The 15624-nt window shown below is 41.3% G+C and overlaps 1 protein-coding gene across 2 annotated transcripts in view; it reads right to left on the reverse strand.

Annotated features, from left to right (window-relative positions):
* CASR (calcium sensing receptor) overlaps positions 1 to 15624 on the reverse strand; it is an 81514-nt gene that overhangs the window by 12916 nt on the left and 52974 nt on the right. For both annotated transcript variants that reach the window (XM_057697072.1, XM_057697073.1), the window contains 2 exons: positions 13232 to 13538; positions 8245 to 9129 (listed from right to left, as the gene is read on the reverse strand). In XM_057697072.1, coding sequence (XP_057553055.1) covers positions 8245 to 9129; positions 13232 to 13538 — 1192 coding nt within the window. The remainder of the gene's footprint in view (positions 1 to 8244; positions 9130 to 13231; positions 13539 to 15624) is intronic.

A 15624-nucleotide genomic window follows, 5' to 3' on the forward strand; every position in this document is an offset into this window, starting at 1 on the left:
ATATCGGATGGCAGAGCCAACAGTGCAAGATAAAATACAGTTAATGCCTAACTTATGGAGTATCAGCTCTAAGTACAGAGAAACTCAGGGGAGATGGACAATAAACAGGGCTGAAATGGTCAACGCAGGCTCGGAGGCATGGTAGAAATTTGGAGTGGCAAAGGACAAAGGGAAGAAAGGTGTTAAAGACAGTGGGTACAACATGGGAAAACATAAAGTATTATGGGGGCAGTGAAGAGACCAGCTTCTCAAAATTTATATAAGTGCTAGAGAACAAGGGGAAGTAACACTGAAAGGCAAAGAGCAGTCAAGGCAAGGAGGCTAGATTTCATATCAAAAGCAAGTGTTGATAAGAATGTAGAGAAATTGGAATCTTCCATACACTGAGGGTAGGGATGCAAAATGGTGCAGCCACTTTTGAAAACAATATGGTACTTTTTCAAAAAGTTAAACATAGAGTTTCCATTCAACCCAACACTTCCACTCTTATCTTGAAAAAGATAAACCCAAGAAAAATGAAAACATAATCCACACAAAAACTGTACATCAATGTTCCTAGCAGTACCACTCATGATAACCAAAAAGTAGAAACAACCTAATGCCCATCAATTGGATGAATGGATAAATAAAATGTGTTATACAATGGGATACTATTCAGCCATAAAAAGAAATGAAGTACTGATACCTGCTACAACATGGGTGAGCCTTGAAAACACGATAAATGAAAGAAGCCAGTCACAAAAGACCATGGATTTTATGATTCCACTTATATCAAATGTCCAAATTATATAGATACAGAAAGTAGATTTGTGGTTAAGAATGGGGGGAATGAGGCCATAGGGAGTGATAGCTAAAAGGTATGAGGTTTCTTTTTGACGTGGTGAAATGTTCTAAAATTGATTGTGGTTATTGGTACAAAACTCAGTGAATATACTAAAAACCACTGGTTTGTACACTTTAATAGGTGGACTGTATGGTATGTGAATTATATCTCAACGAAGCTGTTGCAAAGAAGAAAGTATGGATAGGGATTTAAAATATACAAATATGACTTCATTGGTGGAGCTGACATTCAGCAACAGGTAGAGACCCTGATACCAAGGTGACCCCCTAGGACACTTGGTGCTGAGAGTTTACTAATGAGACCTGGTAACTCAAGCCTCAAATGAGACAGGAGATAAAGATAGGCAGAAGGTAAAAATTAGTAGTACAAACGTTTTATACAGGAAAGAAAGCACCCTGGAATCTTTGTGGCTAGAAATTTTATACCCACAGTTTTTTAGACCAAGCTCCTCTAAAGCAGATGCTTTCTTATTACTTTCTGTATTCCTAATGATTTGTAGAGGGCCTTTTAGTGGCCACTCAAACTATGTCTGTTGAAGGCTTTGGTTAATAGAGTAGACATTAAATCAGCACTGCTAGGTTTGTCAAATGGTGCCCAGAATGAGGTTTTCACCAGTCTGAGGATAGATGAGAAAAATAAGGTCCATGTGGTATCTGTATTAGTTAAAGAGTAAATAGGCAGAAGGACCATAAAAATTAAGGCTTGTATATGATTGGTTGGAATTTAAACCTATACATTAAAAAGCAGAATACTTAAAATTATACTATGGGATTAAGGGCCAACACAATTTCTCCCTTTGAGGTATAAATGTAACCTAAGTTCTTGTCTTCTGATTTAAAAAGAAAAATAAATCTTCTAGATTCAAACAATTAGGCAAGCAAACAAACAGGGAAATATGAGAATTTGTTTTAAAATGTGCTAGAAGATTTTACTTAAGTGTGATATGATAGATGCATCAGAAGAATTACAGTTTTCATAGGATACAGTGTTTAACTTTCTCCTCAGAAAGAAAGGAAAAGGAGGCATCTTGGGGTTTTCTGGGGAAATATTTCCTTTGTGGTCTTTTTAGAAAGCTGGAGCTAAATATTATATTTTGCATGTCATGTTTTCGGTTACAGGCATAAATTAATTCTCAGTAACCATCCAAAACATGGAATAAACTGATTATAAAACTTCCACCACTTTCTTGAGGAAAAAGAAAGTTGGAATCACCAGAGTGTAATAATGTTGGAGTAACAGCTGGGAGTTGCCTGAAGAGAAGGGTAAGTCCCAAACACAACTGTTTCGTATGAGAATTTGACAGGAGGATGCCGGATGAAGGGAGCAGCCAACACCTAAGTGTAGGACTGGAAGTCTCTTAATATAGAGAGAACCAGAATTGCTCAGTTAGCTATAATAAAGTAATTCAGACTATTTGCATGAGGGACGAGACTTTTTTTTTTTAAATAAATAAAGCCAAAATATATTCTAAAAAATAGTCGATTATGTATAGGCAATATTCTAAGCACTGTATCCGTATTAACTAATGTCATCCTCATAATAAACTCATAAGTTTCAGATAGAGATTTCTATTTCTCAGGTGAGGAAAGCGAGGCACAGTCACATTAAGTGACCACTCAAGGCCGTAAACCTTTTAGGTAGCAACTGGGGTTTAAATCCAGTTAGTCTGGCTCTAGAGTCCAATCTCTCCAACTTTACGCTATACACTACCTACGTAGGTGTAGGAGTCATTTTAAACAGCCCATCTACTAGGTTGTCTATCTCTAGTTACAACAGGTTGACTAGTATAAAATTTAGGTTGAGAAGATGGACATATTGTAAAAATGGGATGCTAGAGACATGTATAATGCTTGTGGCGGCACAAAAGACAGTAGCTGGAAAAGTGGTCCAAACTGAATGGCAGTCAGATCCCTGTGCGTGACCTGCCCTTCCCCACCCTGAGGACTTTCCGTTGTTTTCCATTTTTAATCAGCTTTATTGAGGGATAGTTTACATAGGATAAAATGCACCCATTTTAGGAGTATAGTTCTGAGTCTTGGCAAATGTGTACACCTGTGTAACCACCACTACTGTCACCCCAAAAGTTTCCCTGATGTCCCTTTCAGGTCAGTCCTCACCCCATTTGCAGCCCTAGGCCACCGCTGATCTGTTTTCCTTCTATCATTAGAGATAGACTATCATATAAATCGCACAATACAGTTTGTACTCTTTTTTTTTTTTCAGTCTGGATTTTTTTACTCAGCATGATGTCTTTGTGATTTATCTGCGTTGTTGTGTGTATTTATCTTTGCACTTGACATTTCCTTCAAGGAACAGATCCTTTCCACGCATCCTATCCATCCTTAAAGGCCCATTCAGATGATAACTTTTACTTTCCTCCTTACCTCAAGTCCTAACCTGCACAGTCCTGTAGCGTTTCATCCTCACAACAGGTATATAAGTACAATCACATGAGTGTTGCATTTTTCTAGTCAAAATTTGCAGCTTGTCCATTAATAATCAATTATCTGTTTACTGTCATGTCTTTAAGTCATCTCTTTAGGCATCTTTAATATTTATTTTGGCATGTTGGCATGCAAGTTTTGCACTCTAGCCCTTAATTTTCTGCATCATGCCTTGCATAACAGGGAGGGTGGAGATGGAAACTCTTTTACCCTTAAAAGCAATGACAGGGAATCTTAAAATTGATAATCATTGACCCACAAAAAAGCAACATAAGCTAAAAAATAATTTAGATATTTTCCCCAGAGAAAACACTTCTTTTAGAATTTTATTTTATTTTTAATTTTTTAATTTTAACTTTTTTTTTGGCCATACCACATGGCTTGCAGGATCTTAGTTCCCTGATCAGGGACTGAACCCAGGCCCTCAGCAGTGAAAACATGGAGTCCTAACGATTGGACTATCAGGGAACTCCCCTTTTTTCTTTTCTCTCTTTTTGAGAATTTTAAAAGAAGGAACTAATAGTTCCATTAAAAAAGAAAATACAAAATTTTATTGATACTTAAGGTTATAATTCTGGTTCTGCATAATATGCTTCTAAATTATTTTTTGGGGGGAGAAATATGAGGAAAAAGAAAAAATAAATGAAGGGGAAGAGAAAGGAAAAAAGCTAAAAGAAAGACAAACATAGAAGATAATATACAGACAGAGACTGACAGGCTCAAAAAGAAAACCAAACACTGAGAAAGACATACTAAAGGAGGGACAGATACACGGAACATGCGTCACTTAAATGGTCATGTATTATTTATTGTGTGGTAATATTTCCATCTTGTGGCCTTTTAGGGTATTTCCTCCAAAGGATTTTACAGTCAAGTTATTGCTCATTATACGCATAAACGGGAACCACCTCTTGGTACGTACTCTCAGGGTCAATTGAATTAAGCCAAAGACTAGAAACTAGAATTTCCACAGCTTACATATGGCATCACTTCTTAGCACAGAGGGAAAATGGGATGGAACGCACGAAGCACCCCATTCCCATAGATAACGAGGGACAGTTAACACAGATAAGGATCCTGTTGCTTCTTGGCTGCTTCCTTTGCTGAGGGTAGGGAAGTCATTGACCAATTCCTTTCTCTAACTTCAGTCATATTTTCTTATCTCCTCTCCATCTCTTCTGGCTCTGATCTCAATTCATCCCCTTCCCCCAAACCCCAACAGAACCAGCAATTCCTGGAAAGATCAATTCCATTTGACTTTTGTTATCACCGCAGTTCTTTCACCATACATACCTTTTTTTTTTTTTTTTTGGCTGCACTGTGGCAGTGTGGCTTGCAGGATCTTCGTTCCTCGACCGGGGATTGAACAGGGCTTGTTGGGGATTCCCATGCATGCCTATTTTTTGACTAGCGAGTGGTTGGTGTAAGCTGGGGAAAGTAGGAAGCATGCCCTCTGCACAATCACCCTGAGAGAGGGAAGCAGGTGGGTCCTTACCTACTTATTTACATAACGTTCCATTCAAATTTGATTATTGGGCATGTGACCCAGGCTTATCCAATCAGAGTCTAGAATATCCTTGACAGAGTCATTGATTCAAGCCTGGGTTGTTGGGTTGAATAAGTCTCTGCAAAGGACTCTAAGTTGTGTTGTCAGGTCAAATCAACTAGATTGTTACTCATTCATTCATTTATTGTACACATATTCAGGTGTCAGGTGTTTCTGACACAGGGCTGAATGATACAGACATAGCTCCTGCTCTTATGAAACTCAGAGTACTGCAGAGGAGTCAGAGGGGCGAGAGAGCTGAGGAGTGGTAAGAGCAGGGTTTGGGGTCTCTGTGGGGGTCAGGAGGGGACTGTGTGTTGTGTGCTCTTCAGTTACCTGTTAGTGTTACTTTAAAGGCATATGACTTGATTAATAAATTTTAGGGGGAGAAAAGATCAACAAAAGAAAAAAATGTGTGACCTTATTTAGCCAGAAATCTCGTTGATAAGAATCTATTTTGGTCAGCTGAAGAGTCGTGGAAGGTTCCACTGGGTATACATAAATGGCAAACGTGAGGAAGAAAGAATGGTTAGAAAGTGTGTGTGAGGAAGTCTGATTTGAAAAGACTTCCAAGAGAACGTGAATGTTGAAAAAGAGTTAAAAGTTCGTGGTGGACAATGACAGAGGAGACAAAAATTGATAGCTCTTCAGAGAAAAGGGCTATGCCCCAAACTAGTCAGTGCTTTGTGGGGAGGTGCCAGGCAGACTGGCTTCTAAGAGAAATGAGAGAAGGTGGGGGTGGAATTCCAGGCTGAGATACTCGGATTACATGGTATAGACTGCGTGCGTGATAGGTTCCCATGTAGGTGTCACTAAGGAGAGTGAATAATTGTTGGTCCATCTCCTGACAGATAGAGACACAGCCAAGATCTTAAATTCCAGGACGCACACCCAACCGCCTCGGTTCCCGAGGCGTAAAGGAGACTTACAGCAAGCACACAGGACACGTGGGCCGATGCCCACATGTTTCTCCTCCCCAGAGCTCTGACCCTATTTTCCTATCTGTCTCCTCTTGAGATGAATTGTGCCAGACCATGTGTGAGCCACAGGGGGGATTTACCTGTCCTGGGGTCAGCTGAGGTGTCTGTGTAGTGGCGACTTTTTATTTTGGCCATTTTGCTCCTTTTTCCTCCTCCTTTTGGTAATAGCATTCCGATTGCCCTTTGGGGATCCAACTCCCCTCTTACTCTCAGTCTAAGTAGTCTGGGAGAACCCCACTCCTAGCTTCAGGGATGGACGTGTTATTTTAGGCTATCCAATCAATGTGGTTTCTGGGACTTTTCCAAGAAATCCTGGGAAGTAAGACAAGCTAGCAGTAAGGATTTTATGAGCCCGAGGCTGTTGCAGAAGCTGAAAACTGCTAACCCCAAGGAATAAGGAACAAAGAGATGAAGATGAGAGCATCTAGTTGTACCTGAAGTATTTCTGAGATTTTCAGTATTGTGAGCTATTAACAATGTTCCTTCTTTTGTTTAAGCCAGTTTGGTTTGAATTTTCTACTGCATGCAACTGAAAGTCCCTCTCAACTATAGCCTAACTCCTGGCTTTTTTTCTCAGATGCCCATGGTTTGGCCTTGGCCATCTGGATTTTATTTATCTGGGAGAGGAGTCATTGAAGAGCAGAACTGTCAGACTACCCACTAGAAGCCTCTGTTCCCTTCAGTCCCACACTGGGATTTTTCTTTAGGCTTTTTTTCCCCTCCATAGGCTTTTCAAGAGGGAGAGGAAGAAGGAAAGGGACGCATGGAAGGGAAGAGAGAAAGACATTAGTACTTACTAAAAGAGTGTCCCTTTATTTCTCTTTCTTAACACATTAGTGACCAGGGGATTTTTGCAGAAACTAACGCCTGTGGCCGGAATACATCTCTGGTCAAAAATGTGTTAAAACTCCACTCCTTAGCATCATGGCTCCTAAAGTCTTTTTGGTCTTTGACTCATTAGAGCTCCTCTTCCTCTGCTAGGTGGTACATGGTGTGCAATGCGAGGAAGGAAACTTTCAGTTTCTCATAAAGATTAGAAACTTTAGCCAACAGTGATGCCTGAGTGAGGCTTTCCACACACAAGCAGGGCTAAGAACCCATAGGTTCTCTGGCTCATTCTACAGCCTAAGCAGTCACTCCTCATCCCATGAGAATCTCTAAAGTGACTGACGTAGGATATACATTCTTTGTTTCTTGGCATCTTTTCCCAAGGGTTTGTGGTGGTTGGATTCTGTGGGAAAAGATACTTCCATGATCATTTTTCACTCAGTTGGTTCATTTGAGGCATATTGAAATCCTGCTTAAAATAATCACCACCTGTTTAGAGTTTGAAAATTTACAAATTGCTTTCACAGATACCATCTCATTCCTTCTTCAAAAGAAACTTGGGTGGAAGGTAGCCTGGGTATTAGGGTCATTTTATAGATGAAGAGACTGACTTAGGGCAGTGTCTTTCCTGAGATGATGCCGCACGTACACGGGGAGCCATAGCTGAAGTTGGAGGCTGAGTCATTCAACCCACATTCAGGGATTTCACACCCTCCCCGCATCCCCGCCCCCATCGCGCGCTCTCTGATAATTCAGTCCCGGACTGCGAAAAATACAAACGGAGCATAAAACACGGTCTGACTGAAAAACCAAGGTATATCTGCAAGACGTGAGCGGCTCCATGGGATCTAAGTCAGGCCTGACTTTCATCTTCAGAAGCTCTATGAAATAAAAAAAGATTATGCTGCCTCTCCTGCGTATAATTCAAAAACACGAAACAAGTCTAAACTAAAGCGGAGGGATTCCGCTGAAGTTTTGATTATTTTTTTATGATAACTACTTCACTGCTTCTTTTTAAAATATTCAATCTCCTTTCAAGAAGAGTTTTTGCTGCGCCCTTGATTTGCTTGTGTCCTAAGCTTAGCTGACTTACGGGGAGAGTCTGGAACATTACGTTGTGAGTAATATAATGGCAGAAGTGGTGGCTAAACACAGAGACCCTCGTCTTATGATTGTGTGCCCCGCAGGATATGGTGATAACAGGTACCCAAGAAGCACCTGTTACCTACAAGGGAACAATATCTTTAATTTAAGCACTGTAAAAACACTCCACTCAGTGCTAAAGCTGTCCCAGGATATTTAAGAACATTTAGGGACCATACTCTAGTATTTTGAACCACTGGACTAAAGAAGAGTTATTTTGAACCACTAGGCTAAAGAAGAGTTGCGCTCAAGGCTTCGAACAGATAATCAAATTAAATTACTATCAATTTTACAGAAGTCAGTTGCTCAGGTGTTTGAAAAGGCAATGTGAATCCAAGGCTACATCTAGTGACCTCATTTAGATATAGGCTTTTTGAAGTAACCACTTTCATGTCTTGCTTGAATCGGTCCAACTCTGCTTTCCTACACTGTGAACTGCTATCTAAGTGAAGGATGTACCTGCCAAGCTTCAACCTTCTTGATATCCGCACAGGAACCATTGGTGAAGAGCCCTCTCCCAGGTACGCAGGTGTATATATCTTGCAGGGCATGAGCGATGGAGTAGACGGCTAGGTAGACGTTGTAGGATATCCGTAAATGTGTATAATCCATGTAAGGGGTCTCCACACTGCCGATGTTCTCATCCCCTGTGCAGAGAGGTCGGAAGGCAGTGGAGCTGTTACCTATCCTGCCACCACCTTCTTCGTGACCTCTCAGGAAGGTGTCCACGGGTAATGGTCCTTTAGCCCCTTCTTGGAGGTGGCAGTTAAATGTTTCCTCCCAAAACTCCTTGGCAAAACCGTTGTGGACGGACTTCCTGGGATGGACTTTCTGCAGGAATTCCCGGAAACCTGGGATCTGCCCAGCCTTCAGAGCGAACCCAATGGTGCCTCCGACCACGTGGAAGTATTCGGGCATAGCGATCAAGGAGGAGCTGGCCCAGGCCTCGCTGGCCAGCCAGATCCTGCCCGTGATATTTCGCCGGACGATTTCCTTGATGAGGGGCTCCAGGTCTGGGCCGCTGGAGAAAACGACGACGACTTTGGCTGTGGAATTCTGGATCACCTCCACCACCTGCTGGATCTCCTCCTCATCAGAGTACTGGGAGATGAGCTCGCTGAAGTCGATGCAGATGTCCCTCTCCTCAGCTTCCTCTCGGAACTTCTCGATCCCCGGCCGACCATAGTCGTCATCAGCCGCGATGGTGCCCACCCAGTTCCAGCGGAAGTGCTCGATGATGTCGGCCATGGCGGTGGCCTGGTGTTCATCATTAGGGATGGTGCGGAGGAAGGACTTGAACTGGTTCTTGTTGCTGAGGAGTCTGCTGGAAGAGGCGTAGCTGACCTGCAAAGAACACAGTATGAGTGAGTGATGGAGGTGCCAGGGGAGCCTCAAGACTGTGTGGAGGAGGCTTTCTGAGCATTCCTTGGTCTGATATATCAAACATGCTGGTTTCTGCACACAGGATGAAAGAGTGAGGACAACCAGGATCTGTTCCTCTCCAGACTGGGCACCCAAGTATCCATCAGTCTACCAAGGAGCATTCTAGTTCCCAGCAGGTGGTCCTTCACACTCCATGAGTATGACCATAAAGTCAACCCAACAATGATCTACCTATCCTTGATGCGCTGTTCCCTAGTTTCTCCCAACTTCCTCTGTGCTGCCTCAGTGGCTGCAGTATATCCATGTGTGTATCTTCTGCCTGTGGGGTCCAGGTTCTCATTTGGGCATTCTAGCTTCCCCTTTACTATAATGAACACTTTATCCATGACTCACTTCTGGAAGGAATCAGGTTCCCTTTGGGTTATGAACCTAAGGCTCTTTAAAGGAGACTCAGGGGTTCCCCTTTCTTATTCTGCCGAGTTTCTCTCTTCCAGTATCCGGCTGTTCCCTCTGTCCCCTCCCCAATCTCCCCACCTCCTCCACCCCCACAGTACTTTAGATAAAAGCACCCTCAATTGTAGTCATTTCTAAGAAATGTTTATCATTTAGGCTCAATTGGCCATCTAGGTTTATTAGGCTCAATTTCCCTTCATCACGTTAACGATGATGTACATCATCAAATATAGTCAGAAAAAACCCTTTCCTCTCCTGGCTTCTCAGTGAGTTCAACCGCCACTGGGAGCCCTTTCCTCTGTGCAATTTCAGGTGGTGGTCAAGGCCTCTTGACAGGCTTTTGATGTGGGTCTCTAAAACCTGGAGAGGCTGAAAAGAAACCCTGGAGAAGCTGCCTTGATGTGTTTCCGCTTTCTAGGACATAGCCAGTTCTGTATTTGAGCATGGGTGTGGGTCACCAAGGGTAGAAAGCCTTACCTTTGGTGGTAAAAGATCCTTGCCTGAAGAAGTATCCAAATATCATGTAACGCATTCGTTAGTGTAGAGCTTCCCAATTTCTTTTCTACCTTGTGGCAAACACACAAGGTGGGGTGAATGGAAGAGGCTGACCAGCCCTGGCAGGTGTGCTCTGACCACCCCAGACCCCACCCACCATCCCAAACCTGGAGAGGATCAGTGTCTTAGCCCATCTGCAGCACTCATATGTGTCCTGGCTCGCCAGTTAGGCAGTTCCAAGTTATCGGACCATTTCTTCCGAAGGACAAAGCATTTTTACACTGAATAGAATTTCTTCTCGGTAATGAAGGAGTGTTTAATATCTCTTGTTCTCCACTTTTCTAGAGGGATTTAAAACTTCTTAAGAAAACCATGTTAAAAAAATTGGGGGGAATGCCTTTTTAATATTTTTCACTGATTGAAACAGTTTTCAATGTTTGGTGTTTTAAAATGAATTCTTAAAAAAAAAAAATAAAATGAATTCTTTCTATATATATTTCTTCTTATCAATAGTTTCTACCTCAAAAACATAAAAACATATATCAAAAACATAAAAGGAGTTGATATATGAAAGACCTGGGCCAACCTTGCTAAAGAGCAGGCATGATTTTTCTGACAAGAACTTTGATTTTGGGAGTTATAATATGAAAGTGATATATTCATTTCTTTTATTGAAATAAGCTCCTTCTTGCTCTACTGTGAGGCCTCATGAGGCAGGTAGCTAGATTAAGTAATTGTCGAGATGCTGTTGTTTTTAGAGAGCTCCATTTGCAGACCCAAACAACAGGCTTCTCCATCAGGTTTTTACAAATGAAAAGTTTACTCAGGCCTTTTGTAAAGTCATTCATTATTGCTTACCTCTTGATAGTCTTTTGAAAAATGGGCCAGAAAGGGTTTTAAAGATACAAAAAATACAAACATATCCTCCATGAATATGTTTCTCTTAAAGAATGCATTTATAATATTTGTCCACTTTTTAAAAGGCAAACTATAAAAGTGGGGATAACTACCGCTTCATCACCCACTCTCCCAAAAAAACTCCCTTAAAAACACACAAAATTTTTTTATTGTAAGAGGGGAGAGTTTCATGAATGATTCAGAAAACTTCTAACCACAGCTTGTTCTAGCCAGTCGGCTTGTTCCATCCACTTGGTGGCGTAAGAGGCATAAAAAATACAACTGGGAAAAAAAAAAAAATACAACTGGGACCTCTGCCTTCCCCCTACAGGGGGGTGGTTCCCAGCTCTGCTGCACATTAGGCTTCGCTAGGGATCTTTCAGAGCTCCTGACACCCAGGCTGCATCTCACATCAATTCAACCAGGGTCTCTGGGGGTGAGGCCCAGGCATCAGTATTTTAAAAGCTCTTGAAGTGATTCCAACATGCAGCCATGACAGAGAACCACTGCTGCAGATACACTCAGACTGGTTTGACTCATAATCATTACAGTCTGCTCAGCACTTTTATAATTCAAGTTCCACTTAACCTTATCTTTCATCCAAACCACAATGAATTAAAACGCTCCCTTTCGTGTTCTTTATTTACCTGATGGCAATTCCATCTTATGTCTGTTGGCCGGGACAACTTGCTTTAACTGTATATTTAAAATACTACTGTGCAATATGCCAAATATAAAGATGCATATTTGCATCTTGCCCAACACATTTACTGTTGTGGGCTTTGTTAGATCATTTTGGCACAAAGATTACAGAGCCAGGGCTTCCCCATGGGAAACACCTTTAATTCCCTGAGGTAAGGATTCGGGAAATGATGACAAGACTTTCTCAGTTGCCACATGTACAAAAAGGGATAATGGCTAACACCAAGGAAACAGAGACCTCCTAACATAGAAATGTGAATTTGTCAAAGGGACTCTTACAAATTTTAAATAATTTAAAGCATGACATATAATTAAATTAAAAAATTGATATACGAGATGCAACACAATTGAGCTGATTCTCCCATCCACGGACATTTAGGTTGTTTCCAATTTTTCACTATTATAAAATGATGTCACAGATCTATAAATATTAGCACAAAAAAAGGTTTGCACCATCGTGTTAATGGGAAAAAGTCAGGTTATAAAATGGCATTTAGAGTTTGCTGTCTTTTTTTTTTTTTTGGTGAAAAACATATGCAACTTTGAACAAATGTTTATTAGAGCACTTATTTCAGGGACTTCCCTGGGGGCGCAGTGGTTAAGAATCTGCCTGCCAATGCAGGGGACAGGGAGGGGTTTGAGCCCTGGTCCAGGAAGGTCCCACATGCCACGGAGCAACTAAGCCTGTGCGCCACAACTACTGAAGCCCAAGCACCTAGAGCCTGGGTTCCACAACAAGAGAAGCCATCGCAATGAGAAACCTGCGCACAGCAATGAAGAGTAGCCCCCGCTCGCCACAACTAGAGAAAGTCCACACACAGCAAAGAAGACCCAACACAGACAATAAATAAATAAATAAATTTACATATACATAAAAAAGCACTTATTTCAGTGAATTGTTAGTATCTGAAAATGCAGACATCTATTTCCTTGTCTAGGTTGAGTTCCTGCAAGGTGGAAACTGCTTATTCATATACACTCTGCAAGTATTTGTTGAATGTAATAGAATATTTTCCACTACTAGAATGTGTAAAATAATGATTAAGCTCTGGTTTTGTGAGAAAATACGCTCTGCTTTCCTCCAAGCTAAACTTTCAACCAGAGCAGAGAGAGGCGCAGACTTTTAAGGGAATAGGATTTGGGGCAGATATTTTGGGTTTGAAAGGTGGGATTGACATCATTTGGTCTCATTCCTTTTAGGGCAGTAGAACAGCCATTTACTGGAGGAATGGAGTGGAAAATAAATAACGGAACACCCTGGAAAAAAAGATAAAGTTTTATACAAGGTATGTTTAAAAGAATTTTGGAAAAACTGTGAAGGTCTGGTTGGCATTGTTGCCTCTGGGGTCTCAGAAATCCCCAGGAGTCACGATACAGATAATTAAAAGATCTTTTGTGCCAAAGTAAAGCCAGAGAAGGGAAAATAGCAAACTGTATGGACACTGGGTGTGGCATTCTCCCAGCCTGCTTCTCCTGACCTCTGCCCACATCGCCCCATCTGAGATGGCACAAGTACCTGGGGGATGTAGAAGAGCCCCAGCAGGTTTGCCACCGCCGTGGAGACGCCCGAGCCAGTTGCTCCCACCACCGCGATAGTAGAGGGGATGTGCTCTGAGCAGTTGCAGAACTCATCAAGGTTCAAAGAATCTATTTTGTTCTGGGCCACAAAACTCAGAGTGGCTTCCAAGGCTTTAGAAACAGTGTTGCAAGTGTCGAATATCCTGTATCCCAGGGTCATGTTGGGAAGAAGCGCGGGGCTGCTGTTTATTTCCTCTATGGCAAATATCATAGCTTGTAGCCAGCGAAATCCTCGGAAATTATACCTGGAAGAAAGAAACGGAAGAAAGCAAGAGGCTTTCTACAACTTCTTTAGAGTACAGACTGGGCAAAGCTGCTTTGAACCTGGCTCCATTGCTCTGGTTTCATGACGTCGTGTTTTTTGAGACTCAAATTCCTCTCTGTTAAATGGGGATAACACCTACCTCAGAGGGTGGCCGTGAGCATGAGATAATTATGCAGAGTCCTCAGCATGGTGCCTCAGAGTTAGAGACCAATAATAACAAGGACTGTGGTTAGTAATAGTATGAATCATCTGTATCTGCCTCTTTCAGCAAAGAATTTGAAATAGCTGATGTGAGGTACTTAATTTTTTTATTTTTATTTTTTTAAAATTTTGTATATATATATTTAACATACAATAAACTGCATATATTTAGAGGGTACAATTTGGTTTCTTTTTCTTATTCGTAATGTATATATGGCAACCCCAATCTCCCAGTTCATCCCCCCCAACCCTCCCTGCTTTCCCCACGTGGTGTCCATGTTTGTTCTCTACATCTGTGTCTCTATTTCTGCCAGGTACTTTAATAAAAGTAATACAGAGATTAAAAAAAGGACCAAGGAAAATATAAATAGATTAGGATTTTAATACACAGGAACCTAAAAATAACTTCAGATTTGCAGAGTCACCAGTTTAAACTATGACATTCCTGAAGGTTGAAGGGAAAGGGAAATGAGTGATCTCATCTTTATAAACAAACAAGCAAGCAAACAAACAAATATTATCATGCACAGAAAGGCTGTTCACAAACAGTGGCTACTTCTGGGTGGTAGAATGACGTGTTCAAAATTGTGGGCTTTTGTCTTTTTTATGCTTTCTATTTTTAAAAATGAGCATGCATTGCTTTTCAAAGAACATTATTTTAAATAAAAATCAAGCAAATTAACCAAGAGAAATAGAGCCAGTGACATAGTTTTCAGTTTCCCAGGACACAGCACATAATGAGAGCTTGATAAATGTTCTGAATCAGTATATCAGCACCCAGAGAAGAAAACCTAACAACTCTGCAGGTTCTCTCTCTGTATCACGAGTTTCATGACTTGAACTCGATGGCAGGGGGAGAGAAATACAAGCCGTTATACTTCACTATATCAGTTAGGCTCCTAAAGGCTCTGGTCTAACTTGTAACATTTTCTCTTAGTAATTTTCTTCATGTTTCCTTCATTTATTTATTTCTTTAAACCTGCAAAATTATGAAGACATATTACAGAATTTTTTATTCATAAAACATCAATACTGCTAAACTGATATTCCTATCTTTCTTTAATACAATTAAAAATATATGTGTTATTTCAGGGCAAACTCGATCTCAGGTATGTATGTGGTGCCTGCTCAGCTCTGTCTAGCAGGGTACAACAGAGGCTGTATGTCTGCAGGGGTTACATGAAGGATATAAACAGCATCAGTGAAATTCTACACTTAAGTTTTTCTGCACTCATTAAAAAAATGTGAAAACGTTATCTAATTTGTGAGCCCTCATTAGAACATGAGCAGAAATCCAGTTTTGTTGGAACAATTCTAGTTTTTGTTTTCATTTTCTAACTATCAGGAAGACCAAGGAAAACTACTGGATCCCTTCTGGAAGTTGCAGGTCTCAAGAGAAAGTGCTCTTCTCTATCAGAAGATGGGTCAAGGGGACTTCCCTGGTGGTCCAGTGAGTAAGACTACATGCTCCCACTGCAGGGGGCCTGGGTTCGATCCCTGGTCGGGGAACTAGATCCTGCATGCGTGCCGCAACTAAGAGTCTGCATGCTGCAACTAAAGATCCCACATGCGGCAATGAAGATCCCTCGTGCTGCAACTAAGACCTGGCATGGCCAAATTAATTAATTAATTAATTAATTAACAGAAAAAAAAAGGAGATGGGTCAAGACTTGAGGTGCAGGAATGGTCTCTGATGTCCAGATTAAGGGGGGTGATATATAGCCCAGTTTACTCTACAGAAGTCAGATGCTATTTGAAGGAATTGTGCCTGGTGTTAGATGCCTTATTCTAAAAGAGTCATGAGAAATTAGGAAACATCAGATAGAGGGCATCCAAAATGGTGAGGGCCTGAAAATCATGTCATG

The sequence above is a fragment of the Hippopotamus amphibius genome, chromosome 10 (assembly GCF_030028045.1).
Source record: "Hippopotamus amphibius kiboko isolate mHipAmp2 chromosome 10, mHipAmp2.hap2, whole genome shotgun sequence".
Lineage (NCBI taxonomy): Eukaryota > Metazoa > Chordata > Mammalia > Artiodactyla > Hippopotamidae > Hippopotamus > Hippopotamus amphibius.